The 17,860-nt window shown below is 48.6% G+C and overlaps 1 protein-coding gene across 5 annotated transcripts; it reads left to right on the forward strand.

The window, feature by feature from the left end:
* The first annotated feature begins 1,192 nt into the window (after positions 1-1,192).
* On the forward strand, positions 1,193-17,675 carry SORD (sorbitol dehydrogenase). 5 transcript variants are annotated; one of them, XM_072345963.1, is made up of 9 exons: positions 1,193-1,379; positions 5,033-5,066; positions 5,752-5,916; positions 7,426-7,585; positions 9,771-9,889; positions 10,335-10,400; positions 15,598-15,773; positions 16,352-16,473; positions 16,738-17,675. In XM_072345963.1, the coding sequence occupies exons 3-9, from the start codon at positions 5,766-5,768 to the stop codon at positions 16,901-16,903; spliced, it is 960 nt and encodes a 319-aa protein (XP_072202064.1). In that variant the 5' UTR covers positions 1,193-1,379; positions 5,033-5,066; positions 5,752-5,765; the 3' UTR covers positions 16,904-17,675. The 5 variants fall into 5 exon arrangements, with proteins under 5 accessions (XP_072202064.1, XP_072202062.1, XP_072202063.1 ...); XM_072345961.1 differs by lacking the exon at positions 1,193-1,379 and adding an exon at positions 1,514-1,689; XM_072345962.1 differs by lacking the exon at positions 1,193-1,379 and adding an exon at positions 1,594-1,689 and having other exon boundaries at positions 5,033-5,076.
* The last annotated feature ends 185 nt before the right edge of the window (positions 17,676-17,860 follow it).

Genomic DNA, 17,860 nt, shown 5'->3' on the forward strand with positions numbered 1-17,860 from the left:
GAACTTTATAGCAGCTGGCCAAGACCTTGTGATATTTAAGGATTAGACCCACATTGTACAGCAAGTACTGTCAGAGAAAATACAGATGGAAAACATGAAGTGGAATCAGAAGAAAAGCTGAAAAGAGAAGGAGAGGAAGTTGGAGTGCTGGCAGTCCTGGCAGGGAGGGGTGGAAGAGCTGAAGGGACCAGTTCTGCCTCAACAAAAAGCTGTTTGTCTGCCGTAATGCTGCCAAGGAACTGCCTTCCTTCAGCGGGGCAGGGAGCAGAAGCTGTCCAGCCACGTGGCTGTGCTGGCCAAGGGCATTGCTGTGCCTTGAGAAGAGACAGCACCACCAGTTTCTGCTGGAAGAACAAGCTTTCGGTCTGCTGGGTTATTCAAAGCACAGCTTAGACTGCATGGGAATCATTAGCATCCCCAGAGAGGCTTAATTCTGGGCAACTCTGCATACTTAGGGCTTTCCTTGAAAATCAGCAGATAAAATCACAGAATCACCAAAGTCAGAAAATACATCCAAGATCATCCAGTCCAACTGTCCACCTACCGCCCATATTTCCCCACTAACCCACATCCCTCAGTACCACATCTAAACATTTCTGGAACGCAGGACGGCCTGCCCTGTCGGATGGCTTGAAGGCTGGCTGCGACATGTCCCATAAAGGAGAGCCACAAGCAGGTGCCTCCAGCAAATTAGCACATTCAGGAGACAAGCCACTCACTGTCCTGCAACTTGCACAAGTGTAAACACTGGGGCTTCATCAAGGGAGGTGTACTGCTGTGTAAACACTGAGTAACAAGTCCTGTCACAGCTTCCCTCTCATAGCTCCTTCCCCTGCCCTTGTAACCACAGGTCAGCTTGCGGCCACTAATTCCACCCTGCCTCCGACAAACATCACTGGGAACAACAGATGCAGCTGACCCCGATGCAGAGAAATGCCTCAGCCCACGCCTGGCTGCGAGGTAAAAAAAGAAAAGGAAGTTCGGGCCTCCCATTCATGCAAGCAAACAAATGCAGCAGGAAGAAGTAGCAACATGCGGAGTTGAAGCTATTTTTAAGTGGTTCTGGCAACTCTTGCATGACACATCCTGACTGGTTTGTTTTGTTTTTCAAAGGAAGAGTTTTCGAAGGCTCAAAAACTCTCAGCTTCAGGCTGCTCGGGGAAACACAGGGGTGAATGAGGTGGAGATCTTAGACACCTCTGGCCGCACGGGATCTCAGACAGAAAGCACACCTGCCACCTCGAAGGCCTGAAATCTCAAGCTTTGGTCCCGAATCCCACCTCCCTGCGGGGAAACGATGAGCAGGCGCCGTGTGGCTGCAAGGCCCCAGGCCTGCCGCCCGCTCCCCACGCTGCGCGGCAGACGTTGCTGTGTTTACGGTGCGCGCAGAGCGGGGACGGGGCCAAGAGGGAACCGGGCCCGCAGCCCCCGGCCGGCTGGCTCCGCGGGCACCGGGAGGGCGGAGCGGGGCTGCCAGGCGGTGGGCTGGGCCGGGCCGCTGCCGGCCGCGGCGGGGCCGGGGGGAGCGAGGCCTGCGGGGCGGCGCCGGGCCGGCTGGGGGCAGAGGGCGGCCCTGCGGCGGGGGGAGGCTCCGCCGTCGGCCCTTGGACCCGAGAGCCGAGCCGAGCCATGGCGGAGCTGGGGCAGAACCTGGCCGTGGTAGTGCACCGAGCCGGGGACCTGCGGCTGGTACGGGCCGGGGGAGGGGGGCCGGAGGGAGCGGGAAGCAGGCGGGAGGGCCGCGCAGCCGGCGGGGATTGCCGAGACAAGGCGTTCCCAGAAAGCGGCAGTTGCAGGTGACGCTTTGCTTAATGGCTGGGAAGGAGCGCTGAGAGCGCCGAACGGGACACGTGCATCAGTCTGCGTGCCCCTGCAGGTGCCGGCTTTTAAGCGGCGCTTCAAACCCATCCGTGCCGGCCTTGTGCCGGGCGGATCGCTGTGTGGGCAGAGTGCTGTGCTGGGTGGCTGTCTGCACAAACAGGCCTGGCAGGAGAGCCGTCACCATCGGGAGGGCGTCAGACCTGCGGGAGGTGCTGGTGTGGGATCGCGGGGTGGAGCGGGGCCGATCCTGCGCAGCACACGGAGCGCACACCGAAGGCCGGGCGGTGCTCACGTGGGGGAGTCCTGCGTGGCTCCCTGCAGCTCGGCCCTGATGCTGCCTTCGCTGCGAGGGCATGCAGCAACAGCCTGTCTGCTGCCCGGAGTGAGTGAGGAGCAAGCTGGTGTCTCTGGTTCAAGAACGTGTTCCCAAGGTCCCGTCATTCAGAAAGGTGCACGAGGCTTGTGAGGGTAGATGCTGGCTCATCCCATTTTTATGTCTGGGCTCTAATCCTGCATCTGAAAATGACCTGGGGGTACTGGACATAAGCCATCAGTGTGCCCTTCCAGCTCAGAAAGCCAACTGTATCTTGGCTGCATCTGAAGCAGCACAGCCAGCAGGGCAAGGGAATCTGCCCCTCTGCTCTGTGCTGTGCGACCTCACCTGGAGTGCTGCATTCAGGTGGGGAGTCCTTAATACAGGAGAGACACGGAGCTGTTGGAGTGCATGCAGAGGCCATGAAAATGCTCCAGGTGATGGAAAGCCTCCATAGGAGGACAGGTTGAGAGCTGAGGCTGTTCAGCTTGGAGGAGACTCTGAGGTGACCTGGCAGTGGCCTTCAGTACCTAAAGGGGCTGTAAGAAAGAAGAGGACAGGCTCTTTAGCAGGGTCTGTTTTGATAGGTTGAGGAGAAACTGTTTCAAACTTCAAGAGAGAAGATTTAGGTTGGATGTAAGGAGAATGTGTTTTACCGAATATTGATGTGATGGAACAGATTGCCCACTGCCAGAGGTGGTGGATACTCTGTCCCCAGAGATGTTCAAGGTCAGGCTGGATGGGGCTCTGAGCACCTGACCTAGCTGTACATGTCAGTGTTCATTGCAGGGGGGTTGGACTTCTGTGTTTATTTGCCCCAGTACTCTTGTTGCAGTGCCCCACTGGCCATATTAAGAGATAGAATAGGAAACTTTGGCATCACTGATGGGTAGAGTTAGGTGAGATAGTCTTTCCCATGATACCCGTAGCCTTCCAAACCTGTCTTCCACAGGGACAGTTGTGAATTCAGATTCTGATCTATGTTATGTGAAAATATATTGATATATTTTTGTTAATTCTTCTTTCAGTCTTGTACAGTTAGAGCAGCTTTCTGTTTTCTGCCACTTCAAGGTATATTGGTTTGTATCCTTCCTCTCTTAATATATCTTATTTCAGTGAACAAAATGCTGCACTCGCTTCAAAGCCTCAGTCAGACCTATTGCTGTCACTGGACTTCACCATGAGCAATGGACAGAAATGTTTGGCCAGAAATGTGGAGTTTTGGGTCATTATGTTTTTAACAAATCAAGCTGGAGGATTCATTTTCCACTAAAACATCTGTCATTTGGCACAGCTGTTACTGAAAAGAAAAAAAAAAAAATGAAGTGTTTTTCTTTGGACCGAGGAACCCCACCTACACAGTGTCAGCTGAAAGTTGGCTTTGTTTTTATCTCTAGCCATTGACAAAAGACTGTTTGATCCCTTTGGGGTAGCTGAGACGATGTGTTACCAGACTGCACATGTTAGGCATTTTTTGCATTAGGGCTTGTGTCAAGATCAACTTATTTAAAAACAAATGTGTCCTTGGTGGGACAGAGCTGCCTCCCTCCCAAATAAATACCTTTCATTGTCAGTTTCAGTCAATTGACTTCAGCACACTTCACACTGCAGTCAACAGAATTTGGGTTGACTGGTTATTCAGTAGGTGTACTGAATATGCTGGGGGAGATGTGTGCCTGGGTCAACTTCTATCCAGCTTCCCTTCGCCTTGCCCCAGTGCATGTCCCCCAGTTCCCACCTGTGATGCAGTACCCCTGTAGTCTGTAAGCCTACAGCTTTGTGACCGGGGTTATGTACATATGAGCTTCAGGATTTCCATATCTGTGTTTGCACTCATTAAATTTCACTTTGTTACTGAAACTTTCCGGAAAATTTCCTTTTGTCCATTGAATTTGGATATCTTTCATTGCTAGCTAGATACTGCAGGCACTCTTGCAAGAAGATACAGCCAGAGGTAAGCACTGCAAACAGCAAACAGCAGCTGTGGGCTCACTATTCTCTGATGTCCACCAAATGTTTCCTAGTAGCTGCTGTGTTTTAACAGGAGCTCTGGGAACAGATCTGCTCAGAGGACACATGCCCAGTCTAGGCCTCTGGGCAAAGGGCTCTAGGATGCATGAAAATTTGAGCAGCAAGTGGGATCTGCAGAGAGCAGGGTTAGTGCGTACTGCTTTAGTGAGGGCTTTCTTAGAAGCGTGACCCTAAAGGTGGGCTTTTGGTGAATTTCTTATTGTTAACAGGAAAATAAACGTAACCTTCTTTCCTTTACTTTCTTAACACAGAGAAGGAATGTATGGCAGAGCTTCTTTAAAGGTGGGATGTTCACGTGCCCTTTCTGTGTTCTTGACCCCAGACTTCAGGGATGTTTGGAAGCACAACATGCAGTGGAGTGACACTGCATCGTTCCATCTCAGTGTTGTAAGACCCAACATAACTCTTCCTTTGTCTTTTGAAGTAACTGGGGGAGATCAGCAAAGGCTTACAGACTGTTTGGGAGGAAGGATGACCTGTGGCCAACAGCCAGCACTTTGTGGTGACTTTCAGAAGCCTGCAATTATTACTCATCTCATGAAGAGGTGTTCATGCATATTGGTGGATGTGACTTTAAAAATGGTTTACAGTGGCATTTACAAGTGACCTATACATTTAGTTATTGCTCTGTAGTAAGAATAGTTTCTTTGTAGTATGATCACAGAACCATAGAATCCTTGGAGTTGGAAGGGACTTTTAAAGATTGTTTAGTCCAACTCCCTGCAGTGAACAGGGACATCCACAGCTACATTCGTTGCTCAGAGCCCTGTCCAGCATGGCCTTGGATGATTCAAGGGGCAGGGCATCCGCCATGTCTCGGGGCAACAAGCAGCTGAGTCCCTCTTGTCTTTTTCTGTTTGTCCACAGGAAAACCGTCCGATCCCGGAACCGGGTCCCAGTGGTAGGTCTGGGTATGGCTGGTTCTGCCTGTCGCCTTTGCTGCTCTGTTTTCTTTTCTCATTCTCTTTTGTCACTCCATGATAGTATAAACAGCTGAGAAAGTATAAAGTAATAATAATAAAAAAGAATCTGCAGCTGATAGCGCTGTGTTTCCCTTTGAAAAGAAGAGCTGGAGCAGTCTCAGAAGGAGCCAAGTGTCTGGCTTTTGTTGCATCCTATTTCATGTATTTCACATTACGCTGCTCTTGGGACAAACCAGAGGATCTTACTGAAGGGCTAAACAGTAACAGGCCAGATGTGTGGGTGAATGGGAATTTGATCCTCTGCTCTCTCCAGGACTGAAATTATAACTTCGGGAGAAGGAGAAATTAAATGTACTTGCTCTTTTGTGTTTGCTTCAGGAGTCAGCATGCCCGTCTCAGCTTGTTTTTAGCTTTTATTGACAGGGATCTCGCCCTATTTTAAGCTTTCCTGAAATGAAAATCCTGGAGTATTTCAGCATGTCTCATGGATGTGCCATCTGCCCTTAAAGCATTTATATGCAGTTCTGGCGCATCTATTTAATTCCAGTACATCTGGATATTTCAGAGCTGGTTTGACCATGGTTGTAGGACAGTGAATGTGTCTCTTTCCCGGCGTCAGAGAGGGTGTTTTTCTTCATGGAACCTTTCTTCCCTTCCTGGCAGAGGTCCTCCTGCGGATGCATTCTGTTGGGATCTGTGGTTCTGATGTTCATTACTGGCAGCACGGTCGAATTGGAGATTTTGTTGTGAAGGACCCCATGGTGTTGGGGCACGAAGCTTCCGGGACTGTCATCAAAGTGGGAGCGGGAGTGACACATCTGAAACCAGGTGATTAGAATCGAGTCTGTCTTTGGAGTTTTTTTGTTTTCCTGAGAGTAAATTGATAACAGGCTGTGCTTTTCCACTGCAGTGATGCATCTGCTTTTATGGGCTGTGGGTCACACAGTCTGACCCTCCTCTGAGAGTGCCACGGTGCTATGTATCACCCAACTTGACTGCTGTGGTTTGTGTTTTTCTTAGGAATATCTCAGTACCTTGTGTTACCTTGATCTGCCCCGATTTCCTTTTATTGCAGGTCAGAATGTGTGCTGATAAAAGGTGCCTTTTGAGAAAGCTGGAGAAAGCTTCAGAAACCGCACGCATTGCTCTTGCCAACAACCTGCTGTTAATGTTTCTTCAGTGTGTGTGTGCATGAAGGAGCAAGTGGCCTCCTGCAGTGGAGAGGGCTATTGGAGCAACTGTATGAGGCCTCACGTTGTGACCTCTGCAGTTTGCAGAAATGTCCTAGAAAATGGACTTAGCAGCAAACTTTGCCATTTGCTGATGACTATGAGTTAAGCAGAGTTGGAGAGGAGGACTAGAGGGAGGTAGCAGGGTACATGGGTGCTGGGATGCAGATGAAATTCAGTGCAGATGAAGGAGGAAGAGAAATTGCTGCAGATTATGAAGTGCAGAGAAACCACATACAGCCTGGTTATTCCCAAAACTGAATGTAATGGGAGGCTGGGAAAACATTCAGCATGTCCTGTCCTGCTCTCCCCTGGACATTCCCTGGGTGCCTTATCACAGATATGTCGTAGTGAGCTAGAGCAGATCTTCACATCAGTCCTTCCTTTCGTTTGTCACTGTACCTAATTAAGAGCCTTTTGCTGGAGAGCTGAGAGAGTTTAGCACTGACTGACTTTCTCTGGCAAATAAAAAGGAACCGTCTTCTGTCCCTAGTGTATTTATAATGTGATCCCACCATTTTTTTCCTTGTAGCCTGTTCTACCATATAGGTACATTTAAATTATTATTTGTTGTTTTGCAGTGTGTGTCTTCCCAGCCACCCTGAATACGCTATCATTGGTATCAAGCTATCTCTGTTCTCTGATATGTCCTGCCTCATTCCTGGTTGTTACCTCTGCATCTTGAGTTCCTTTCCAGCTTAGTGACTGGCAGAATTTTCCTGCTTTGTCTTAATTGTCTCTTATTCTGATTGCGAGACATTTTGAATGAGATCTGATCAGTGTGGGATTGCTTAGGCTGAGGACTGTCTTTTCATCTATTGAGGCTCAGTGCAGCTGGAGAGAGATTTGTATGTGACTGAGCCTCCATCTGCTCTGTGGCTGTGCCTCTGAAACCCCAGTTCTTTTCATCTAACTGCAAAGGTCTTGGGGAGGAGGCCTCTGTAAAGGAAGTGTTGGGAACTTGCCTGCTGTGAGCAGTGTGATCTTTCTCAGCTAACAGATGTCTTTCATGCTTCTCCCATGCCAGGGTTTCATGCTGTTCTGAGCTACCCCATACTATGTGCCCACCTTCCCTCTCAGTAACACACTCTGCTTTCACCCCTGGCAGGTGACCGTGTGGCCATTGAGCCTGGTGTCCCAAGAGAAACCGATGAGTTCTGCAAAACTGGCCGCTACAACCTGTCTCCAACCATCTTCTTCTGTGCAACACCTCCTGATGATGGGAACCTGTGCCGCTACTACAAGCACAGTGCCAGCTACTGCTACAGGTCAGTCCTGCACCCTTTGCAGACAAACGTGTAGTCCCTGCAGGGGGATTAGGTGAAGCAGTCACCCTTGGCCCTTTTGAGTATCACAGTGAGCGCTCTTTACTTGAACACAACAGGTTTTTTTGCTTTCTGATCCATGAATGACATGTAAAGGCTGGGACGGCAGCCACTTTGCAAAGTGTTTATCGGGCAGGTGTAGCTGTCCCCTCTGGCGCCAGACATCAGCAGACGTTTCCTGCATATTTTGTGCAGTGTCACTGCTGTTTCACCTTATAATTATTTCCTTTCCCCGCATGGTCCCTGCTCTCGGAGTCTTTTGTCTCTTTATATCCTTGCCTTCCTACAACTGTGCCTGCAGGTCTTTGATTCCAGTATTATTGCTGCTTTTCAGGAAGCACCACATCAGTTGCTGACGCTTCACTCTGGCATTTGAAACAGTCACCCTGGTTATAGCAGAACAGGAAGAGAAAACAGCATCCCCACTAAGCTGTTTTTTCTTATGTGGCACTGAATGGCCCCACTGAGCTGCCAGTATTACACACCTGTTTTCATATCCACTTGATCAAACTTGAGTGTACTCTTAATTGTGGCAGGATCGACATGTTTGCTTAAGAGCAAACCCATGTTTAAGTACTCCAGCAAATTACTACGCTAAAGATTGCATAAACCTGTACGGTATTATACCCGTGTAAGTGCATTTACACAAGAAGGTAAAATTAGGGTAAGATTCTGGTCCCTTGAGACAGGTCTCTATCTGGAGCTTTTCTTTCTCAGTCTGTGTGAAGCAAAGACTTCACCAGAGCTGATCTTTGGTGTCTGCAGAGACAGTGTTCAGGATAAATCATTCTGAAGGAGGCATCTGAATGCTTTTTCTTCTCATGAGCGTCCTCAGGCAGGAAGGTCCTTTCAAACTGGATCCCAAGCAGCTGCTGACAGAATGAGATGCTGCTCTGTATGGGCCTAACTTCTTGCCATGCAGACCTGCTATCACTGATTTTGCCTGCTTCATTAAAATAATATTTTCTGAAAACAAATCACAGGTTCTTGTTGGGGAGGAATTGGCTGTATTATCTGTATTATTTTAGGGAGAGGTCTGCTCTCTTTCCTGCTTTGAATATCTGGGGATATTACTTTGGTTAATTACATTTATTTATTTTTTTGCTTAACCTGAAACACAGCCTGGTTCTCCTGGGTTCAGATCAGCAGCACCATGGCCTTGTGATGTAGAAGGTGATTCTGTACATGAAGTTGCTCTGTCAGCACAGATTTGCCAAGAAAAGCTGGTGGCAGAGCTCAGTGGGCATTTGCACATCTGGGCAAGTATTTTCCGTCTTTCTGCAAGATGTGATGCCATACTCTTAGGCATCCAAACTCTTGGAATCAGCCCCCTAATACCTCCTGGAGATAAGAGACATAGAGATGTACTACAGCTGCCTTCCCACAACTCTCATTTCCATTGCTTTGTCTTCATGGTGGCCTGGCTGAGCTCTGACCTTGAGCTTCCCAATGCTGTCCCAGCACTCGCTGTGCAGCCATGCTGGTGGCTTTCTGAAAGTCTGGGATTTATTTCCGTCAGCAGTGCAGAAGGGATTCACCCTTCCTCTGCTTTTTTTTTTTTTTTTTTCCAGCAGTTTTGCTATCTGCCTTATGCTTCTGTTTCTGTCCAAAAGGTGTTTGATACCCTTTGTATGCATCCGTGCTTTCTTCAGGGACCAGTCCGCTGGTTGAAACACTTCATGTATCATGTCCAGGGCATGATGACGAGCCCTGCTTCTGGCTGCCTTTGCTTTATGTGGCATCACCATTGGCTTGTGCTAGGTAGCAAGGTGTTTCCTGAAGCATGGAGGAGCTGGACTAGATGATCTTTAAAGGTCTCTGTCATCTCAGAAGATTCTATGATTTGATGGGGCTACGTGGCTCTACCTAGATGAGGGATCGGGGGTTTCACTGGTGGGTCGCAGCTGTAGGGCAACCTACAGGTAGTGTGGAGAAGTTTGTGGGTCTCTGTGTTGGGTACTTAGGCAATGCAACCTCTTGAAATGCCTTCCAGTCGTACGTTTCTCAGGTAAGAATGTATTTTGCAATGGTTAATTAGACTCATTGTTTAATCTTCAAGTATCACTGCTTTTCTCATCACTCTTAAAAACCTCCTTGGTGACTGTTGCCCTGTGTCTGACTCTTGCAGGCTTCCAGATAATGTTACCTTTGAAGAAGGGGCCCTTATTGAGCCGCTTTCAGTGGGAATCCATGCCTGCAAAAGAGCAGGAGTCACTCTGGGAAGCAAAGTCTTCGTAAGTGGCTCAGGTATGGTAGAAATCCTCAGTCCCTGTGTTCTTTGACAGCAGTGGCACAGAGGGGGATGGACAGGGTGCAGGCTATGCTTCTAGACTCAGATGTAAGTGTGGGTTATGGGAGAGTGTTGGCAGTGCCAGGGGAGACCTTGAGGCTGTCCTTGCCCATGCTGCACTGCAGAGCTGCACTCCAAGAAGCCGGAATGCAAAGTACAAGGCATGCTGTGCCAGTCAGCTCAAGGGAGCAGAGGACCAGGTGAAGTTTTCATTTCAGAGTCCTCCTTTAGCAGTAGCTGCTCTCCACATCTGTTCTCACTATGCTGAGATTGTGTTGACGCTGTGATCCAAGAGCTGCCCACCTGGAAGCACAGGCAGAGCCCAGCTCTAGGCACATTCAGATTTTGCAGCTGGTGCTGTCTGACAGTTGTAAATGTACTTTTTCTGCCCTTTGTACCCAGGACCAATTGGCCTTGTTAGTGTGATTATAGCCAAGATGATGGGTGCAGCAGAAGTGGTAGTTACAGGTAAGTCCTTTCAATCCTTAGAAGCATGCTTCTTTCACATGATACCTTGCTTTTACTTCAGGGTAGCTGCTTGGACACCTCATGCCTGTCCCTGAATGTACTAGTAGTGTGCTTTTTTGGAGGGTATCTTAATAAATATCTCATTCTCCAGGACAGACAGGCTGGATTGCTGGGCTGAAGCCAATGGGATGAAGTTCTACAGGACCATGTGCCAGGTCCTGCACTTTGGCCACAGCAACCCCAGGCAACACTACAAGCTTGGGGCAGAGTGGCTGGAAGACTGTGTAGAGAAAATGGACCTGGGGGTATTGATTGATGAACATGAGCCAACAGTGTGCCCGGGTGGCCAAGAAGGCCAAAGGCATCCTGTTTTTTATCAGAAATAGTGTTGCCAGCAGGAACAGGGCAGTGATTGTTGCTCTGTACTCAGCACTGGTGAAGCTGTACCTTAGGTGCTGTGTTCAGTTTTGGGCACCTTGCTGCAAGAAAGACATTGAGGCCCTGGAGCGTGTCCAGAGAAGGGCAGTGGAACAGTGAGGGGTCTGGAGCACAAGTGTTACAGGAAGCAGCTGAGGGAGCTGGGATGGGTCAGTCCAGAGAAGAGGAGGCTCAGAGCAGACCTTATCACTCTCTATAACTACCTGAAGAGAGATTGTAGTGAGCTGGGTGTCAGCTTCTCTTGTGTCAGTAGTGATAAGACAGATGGCCTCAAGTTGTGCCAGGGGAGATTTAGACTGGATATTAAGAAATACTGCTGCTCTAAAAGAGTGGTCAGGCAGTGGAATGGGCTGCGCAGGGAGGTGGTGGAGTCACAGACCCTGGAGGCGTTCAGGGAGCATTTAGACATTTTGTAATGGCCATGGTTTAGTGAGAACTATTGGTGATGGACAGTTGAACGGGATGATCTTGTAGGTCTTTTCTACTTCGGTGATTCTGTGATTCTATGAATCTCTGCCCTAATTAGAATCTATAGAGCATACAGGTTGCAACTGTTGCTTCTCTGCGAGGTTTTTGGACCAGGGTAATTACACCTGCTTCCTAGCAGAGGTAGCTTGTGCAAATGGAATAGCTGCATTGCTTCCGGGGGAATAAACCAGAGGCCAATGAGTGGTTATCAGATCAAGCCCTAGAAGCTTCCATTGGAATTTGAGCAGGTCTCTTGAGAAGAGGCAGTGCTTCTGCATTACAAGTGTTATAGTTGCAGATGCTCTTTTTGCTTCTGCTGCCTCTGTTCACTGCTTGTTTCTTTCTGTTTTGAGTTCTTCTGACCTCAGCTTTCAGGTTTTGGTTTAAGTTGTGCTGTTGACTCACAAAACAAGGCGTCCTGATTATCAGATTTTCTCTTCCCTTATAATGCTTATAAACATTGACTGTGTCTGCTTCTAATCTTTACCCTGATGGCAAGCAAACTCAGTGTATTTTATTCCCTCCTTGATGCTTTTCTTGGTGCTTTGCTCCAGGCAATCTGTTCTCCTCCCTCTTGTAGTTCTAGATGGTGGTCTGGAGAAAGTATTGTCATGGTCATTTCTGTGTCCAGACACATGTCCCTCTGCAGCCTGTCTAGCTGCTTTTGTGCTAAGGAGTGCCTTCTCCACTAATTACTCTTAGTGACCAAAATGGTATTTTCAGGAATCCTGCATTTCAGAAATCCTTGCCTAACTGCATCCTGGAGAGATACAATCCAACATCTATTTGTTTGGGTCTGGAAAACCTCTGAGTGTGGAGATCTCACTAAGCGGCAAGCCAAAGTGTTCTGGGCCAAAGCCCCAACATGGTTCTTTCAGAAGGCTGTTGCTTCATCTCCCCACTTTGGACCAGCTTTTTTTGACTTCTTGGTTATTGTTTTTCAGTCTTCAAGTTGAGAGACAAAATTAAGGTTCCACCCTTTTGTTTTTCCGGAAGGATCCTTCAGTAATAGCTTGCATCAAAACCAGAGGCTGCTTATTGCCTTCTCCTCCCAAAATGCTCATTCTGCCGAGTCAAGGGCATATTTTGCTCTGCTGGCCCCACCCTGCAGGGTGTGCTTGCTGGATGTAATCAATTCAGGCCTTAGATTTTGCTAAGTGTTGTCATCCAAGGATGATGGTTGCCATAACAGGAAGGTCAGCTTGATCTCTTGTATCATACCTTTGCCGCAGAGCTGAGCTACTGCAGAGGTTGGTGGGTGACCCAGTCCATGGGTGGGGAAGAGACTGATGAGCTGGCAGGGGTTGGTGGGGCTCAGGCTGCTGGATCACCCCAGTGCCCCGATCCTGCTCCAATGTGGTCTTCCCTGTAGCTCAGGGAGCTGCTGTCTGTAAACTAGAGATCTGTGCAACATCTGTCCCAGGTGACCGTAGGGAGTTCTTGGTACCTGCTTTGTAGGGTGAGCGAGGTCTGGGTAACGATCCTGCCCTACACATATCTGCACATTGCCCGCCTGGGGCTGAGATACTCTGAGATACCCACGCAGGTGCTGCCTCTAGTCAAATATTTGTGCACATGAGCTGAGTCAAGGGTTCCATTTGACTTGTTGTCTAATATTTATATGTGACATGAACTGAGCAAAGGGTTCCATTTGCCTTGTTGTGTCTGGGGATTTTGCTGTGCTTCTCAAGGAACTGCTTTTGGTGTCAGCTTTAGGAACCGATACCTGTGAGATGACTGATCAACAAGACCTTTTTGTCGTCTGCCACCAAATTCATTTAGTTCATCTCACACAAGTTTTATGTTTGTCCGTGGAGAACTTTGCACAGCACTCTGGAAGCTCATTGCTTTAAATGTTTGTTTTGGAAAACTATGCATGAGTGCATAACTTGCTAGCAGAGCTTTCCCTGAGTGTTGGCAGAACTCACCTCTTATGGCTGCTGTCAGAGCTGGAGCCAACAGGTGTTGGAAAGCTTCGGAAGGAACTCCAGCACTGTAGTTAGAGACTGACACTCAGCTCTACCCTTCCTCGTGTGCACCAGAGCTTGGCTTTCCTACCAACTATGGCAGCTTACCTGATACAAAATACTGGTGCTTCTGATAACCTTCTGTCCTTAAAGATGTGTAGAAGAGCAGCCCTATGCCCCAAGCAAGTGAAGCAGTGGTCAGATATTTCTATGAGAGTGTTGGACTGTCTTGCCTTTTTCTATCATTTAAAATACACTTGGTATTTCCTGCCTAAGGGATGTTCTTCCCCTTGTGCTATTTAAATCTCAAGTCCTGAGTACTGGTGCCTCTGGAAACCCTGGAATTTGGTGTCAGGGAAGGTGAATAACTTGACCAGGTTCAGCTCCTTTATGAAGGTCGATCAACACAGAACACGTGAGAGCTTCAAGAACATTTCCCAGTTAAACTGGCTTATAAGAAACTTAAGTGTGATTTTCTAACTTCTGTGGGATTAGAGATGCAAGACTGGGCTACTTAGAGTGGCAGTGAGAACACTGATTATCTCTGGCTGGGAAGTGAACATTAATTTCTGCCTAAAGGCAAGAGGCAGCCCTGTAATTCTTTAAGTGAGCATTTACCTCCAAGAGTTACGTGGGGTTTAAAATCTAAACAACTTGGTCCTACAAACTCACAGGTGCTGGACAAAACAGTAGTCTTTGGATTGGAGAACCTGCAGTTCTGGCAGCTTTAGTGAATGTTTAACAGTGATTCACACAGGCCAAGTGCACTAAGATGTTACCAGAGGCCTGAATCTGATGGTATTGCTTCTCTTCCTGCATTCCTTTCCTGTGCAAGGACTTCCTTTGAGCAGATGAGGAAGCTGACACTGGCTGCAGGAGAAGTGTGTGTTTTTTTTCCTTGGGCTTTGCTCCCATACACTGAGATTTGAGAGACACCAGCCCTGCCAGGCTTAGCTCTTGAAGTGCCTGAAAACTAGCAGCTTTTGTTGTTTGGGAAGTCCCTGAGTGCAGCTTGGTGCCAAGTGTGACAGTACACACTGGCCATAGTGCTCAGAGCTTGGGAAGGATAGAGGTGATTCATGACTCCTGCAGCCTCACCTTTTGGGGCTTCCAGGGTGCTATTGCACTGAGTTTCCAGCCTTGGCTTTTCATCATTTTCTGGTGTTTTATAACCCTTTGTTCTTCCTTCTTGAAACTCCCCCGAAGCTCTCCTGGGTGCTCATCTCTGGGTGTGCCTGCACCTGGCTAGGAGCCTTCTCATTGCCAGCAGGGACATGTCCATCACCTATCCTGGCAGTAAGGTTATGTTTCCTGCATGATGGGCAGGGCACATTCTCTGGCCTCGCATCCTTCCAGCACTCTGGCTGACTCATAGCGGCTCACATCAGAGCAGTGGACTCACCAGTCCTCACTCCTGTTCTCTGCCTTTGATTCAGACTTCTTTCCCAGTGCAAACACACGGGCCCCTGCAGATCATGGCTTTAGCAGGCAAAGAGATGATTCCTAAATGGAAATCATGGAATCGTGAAATTGATGAGGTTGGACAAGACCTTAAAGATCACCAAGTCCAACCACACTGCCTTCTCGATCATTTGCTTCTCTTTCTTTTTTACTACAGTTAGTGTCCAGCTCCTCCTGTCTGGAGATGTCCCTGTCCTCAGTGGGGCTTGGGGTCATGTGGAAGAGAGAACACTCAGTGTCCAAGATACAGATCATGGACCAGAAACACTTCTAGGTGTTGTGCTGTCTGTAGGAGGGTGATCTGTGGGCCATTGGGTTTCAAATCAAAGCCTCTGTCTGCAGGTGTCCTTTGAAAGATATCCCTGGGGGTGTCAGCAATAGCCCTTAACTAAACCTAACCCATGGAAGGAGAATACAGAAGAAGTAAGTGTTGGGATTTTGTTTCACAATAGGCTGCCTTTTGCCTTTTTCTTGACAGATTCCTCTGCTTGTTCTTCACTGCCTTCCCTAAAAATGAGCACGTTTTCTCCCTACCTCCTCACTGAAGCCTGTGTGAATTCAAGAGAGGGGATGCAGACCCTTTCCTGGTTGTGCACAGTGAGCCTGTATTCAGGCCTCAACCACATGTGCTTCCATCAGCCTCCTTGATGGCAGTCATCTGCTTGCATCAAGGCTGGGCAACTCTTTGGCCTGGGTGGGCTACAGAAATTCATGCAACTCATCTTGAGGTAGTAAGAGCTGGACACTGAACAGGATGGTTCTGCATGTCAGATGGGGGTAGGAAGCAGACTGCAAGCTCAGGTTCTTGCTCCCCCTCTGATTTGTGTGTTGAACTGTTGCTGACATGTTATGTCCTTCCACAGATTTATCTGCCTCTCGCCTGCAGACTGCCAAGGAAGTGGGGGCAGATTATACCATTCAGGTAAAGAATGAGACCCCGCAGGAGGTGGCTGCCAAAGTGGAAAGTCTGCTTGGCTGCATGCCTGAGAAAACTCTCGAGTGCACCGGAGTCCAAGCCTGTATCCAGGCCGGCATTTATGTGAGTACCAGTTGTCCCTGGGATAGAGCAGTACTGGTGTTTGCTTTCCCTTTCTGAGACCTGGTGATGGATGACAGTTCTTTCAGTACCGTTCCCTCAGTTTCAGTGGGCTTAGCGCAGGGGAGAGAAGATGACTGGAAATCCACAAACTGGGGACAAATTATCCACCAAGGGATGATTAAAAAGTCAGCCTTTGCAGACAACACTGAGATAACTGTCTGGTTTGATGCTAGGTGTGCTTAACAGAGACTAAAGGAGCACCGTGAAACCCAGGTGTGGCTACACAGTAGCATAATGTAGCTGGTACAAATAGAACAGAATCTTTCATTAAGTCCCAGTAAAGAGGGACTTAGAAAAGCGCCAGTCATTTTTCAGAATGAGGTTTAGATAACAAAATCCCTCAGGGATTTTTGAAAGAGTACCTTGTTTATCATGTGTTTCACACTTGGGGTCTCCTGGCAGCATCCTGCCTCTCCCAGCTCTTTCACTGTGCCCAGGCAATCCATCACAGCCACAAAGAGCACCTTTATTTTTAGACAGATGGCAAAGTATAATATATTAGTGTGTCTTTTCTCCAGGCCACTCGTTCTGGAGGGACACTGGTGCTGGTGGGGCTGGGCCCTGAGATGGTGACCGTGCCCATTGTGAATGCTGCGGTGCGGGAGGTCGATATCCGGGGGATATTCCGCTACTGCAACACGTGAGTCTCACCACTGGTGGTGTCTCCATGGCTTTCCTTCCCAACATCCTTGAGAAGATTGATACTTGCTCTCAGCCCTTTGTGCTGGGAGATCCTAAGCAGCTGTGTGAAAAGCTGGCTGCATTTGCCTTCCTGTTACATGGAAGATTGTGGGCAGAATTCCCTTGGTTGCCTGGGCTGAACAAATTACTGTAATGAAGCCAGGTTCCTCCCTCTGTTTTCCTTGAGGCTCCAAGCTTTCACTTCTTGCTGTTTCCCTTACAGGTGGCCTGTGGCCATTTCCTTGCTTGCATCCAAGCGGATCAACGTCAAGCCCTTGGTTACACACCGCTTCCCCCTGGAAAAGGCTCTTGAGGCATTTGAGACCACAAAGAGGGGCGAAGGGGTAAAAGTCATGCTGAAATGTGACCCCACTAACCAGAACCCCTGAGATGCTGCAGAGCCCGGCCCTCTCCCTGTTGCACCGCCTGCCTGAGACGCAAAGCATGAAGCCACGAGAGGCCGATGTACGGCTGTTGCATGTTTACACAGTCACCTTATGCAGGCAGTGTTTTGTAATAGAGCTAAGAAATCAAATGATAATGAAAGTGAATGGCACTGAGGGATACATGATTTTGCACATCCCCTTGGGGGTGCTCAGGGACTATAACAGCCTGTGGAACAAAACCTGGCCAGGGAGCATCTGAACATTGCTGAACATTGTTCACCCCATGCTCTTCACAGACAGCAAACTGCAGGTTTGAAAGCCCAGCACGTTTTTGGTGAAGCTGGGCTTGGAGGCTAGCTGGGATCATAACTTCCCTGTCATCAACCCCACAGCAGCAGTGGGGCAGAAAGGACTGCTGCAGAGCAGGCTGGAATGTGTTTGAAGGAAGCTGCCTTGTCTCTGGCTGGGAAAGCAGATCCTGGTCTTTATGGGGCTGCTGGTGGGGAGTGCGGCTTACTGTAAGCATGGGGAAAAGCATAGCAGGGGAGCAGCATCACTAATACCACTGTGAATGAATTGTAACTTCTTTGGGATATCAGCCCTTCCTGCTGAGTCAGTGAGCCATGAATGAGGTACTTGCCAAGAAGCAGGTTGAAGATAATCTAATCTTAGATTACAGTTGTGTTAATTTTAATAATAGGAGATCACTCTGAGATCCCTTTCTTGGGCCGGTACTGGACTTCCCATAATAAATCCTGGTGTCTCTGTGTCCTCTGAGGTGTGTGGTGGATGGTTTGAAGGGGTCTGTGACTATTGCACTGTGCTGTCCTCTGGGCTTTTGTGCTGCTGGTCCTCACCAGGCTGTGGGAGCTCAGTGACCCAAATGAAACAGCCTCTGTGGGCACCCCCTAGACAAGGTCTTTCAGGGAAGCACTGGCACTGCAGGGGCACCACAGGGCA

The sequence above is a fragment of the Excalfactoria chinensis genome, chromosome 10, assembly GCF_039878825.1.
Source record: "Excalfactoria chinensis isolate bCotChi1 chromosome 10, bCotChi1.hap2, whole genome shotgun sequence".
Classification (NCBI taxonomy): Eukaryota; Metazoa; Chordata; class Aves; order Galliformes; family Phasianidae; genus Excalfactoria; species Excalfactoria chinensis.

Coding starts and splice junctions, on each gene's coding strand:
- SORD (XM_072345960.1), top strand. CDS start 4,497: ATGTTTGGAAGCACAACATGCAGTGGAGTGACACTGCATCGTTCCATC. Junction 9,890..10,334: donor AGTCTTCGTAAGTGGCTCAG/GTATGGTAGAAA, acceptor CTTTGTACCCAG/GACCAATTGGCCTTGTTAGT. Junction 16,474..16,737: donor ATATTCCGCTACTGCAACAC/GTGAGTCTCACC, acceptor TTTCCCTTACAG/GTGGCCTGTGGCCATTTCCT.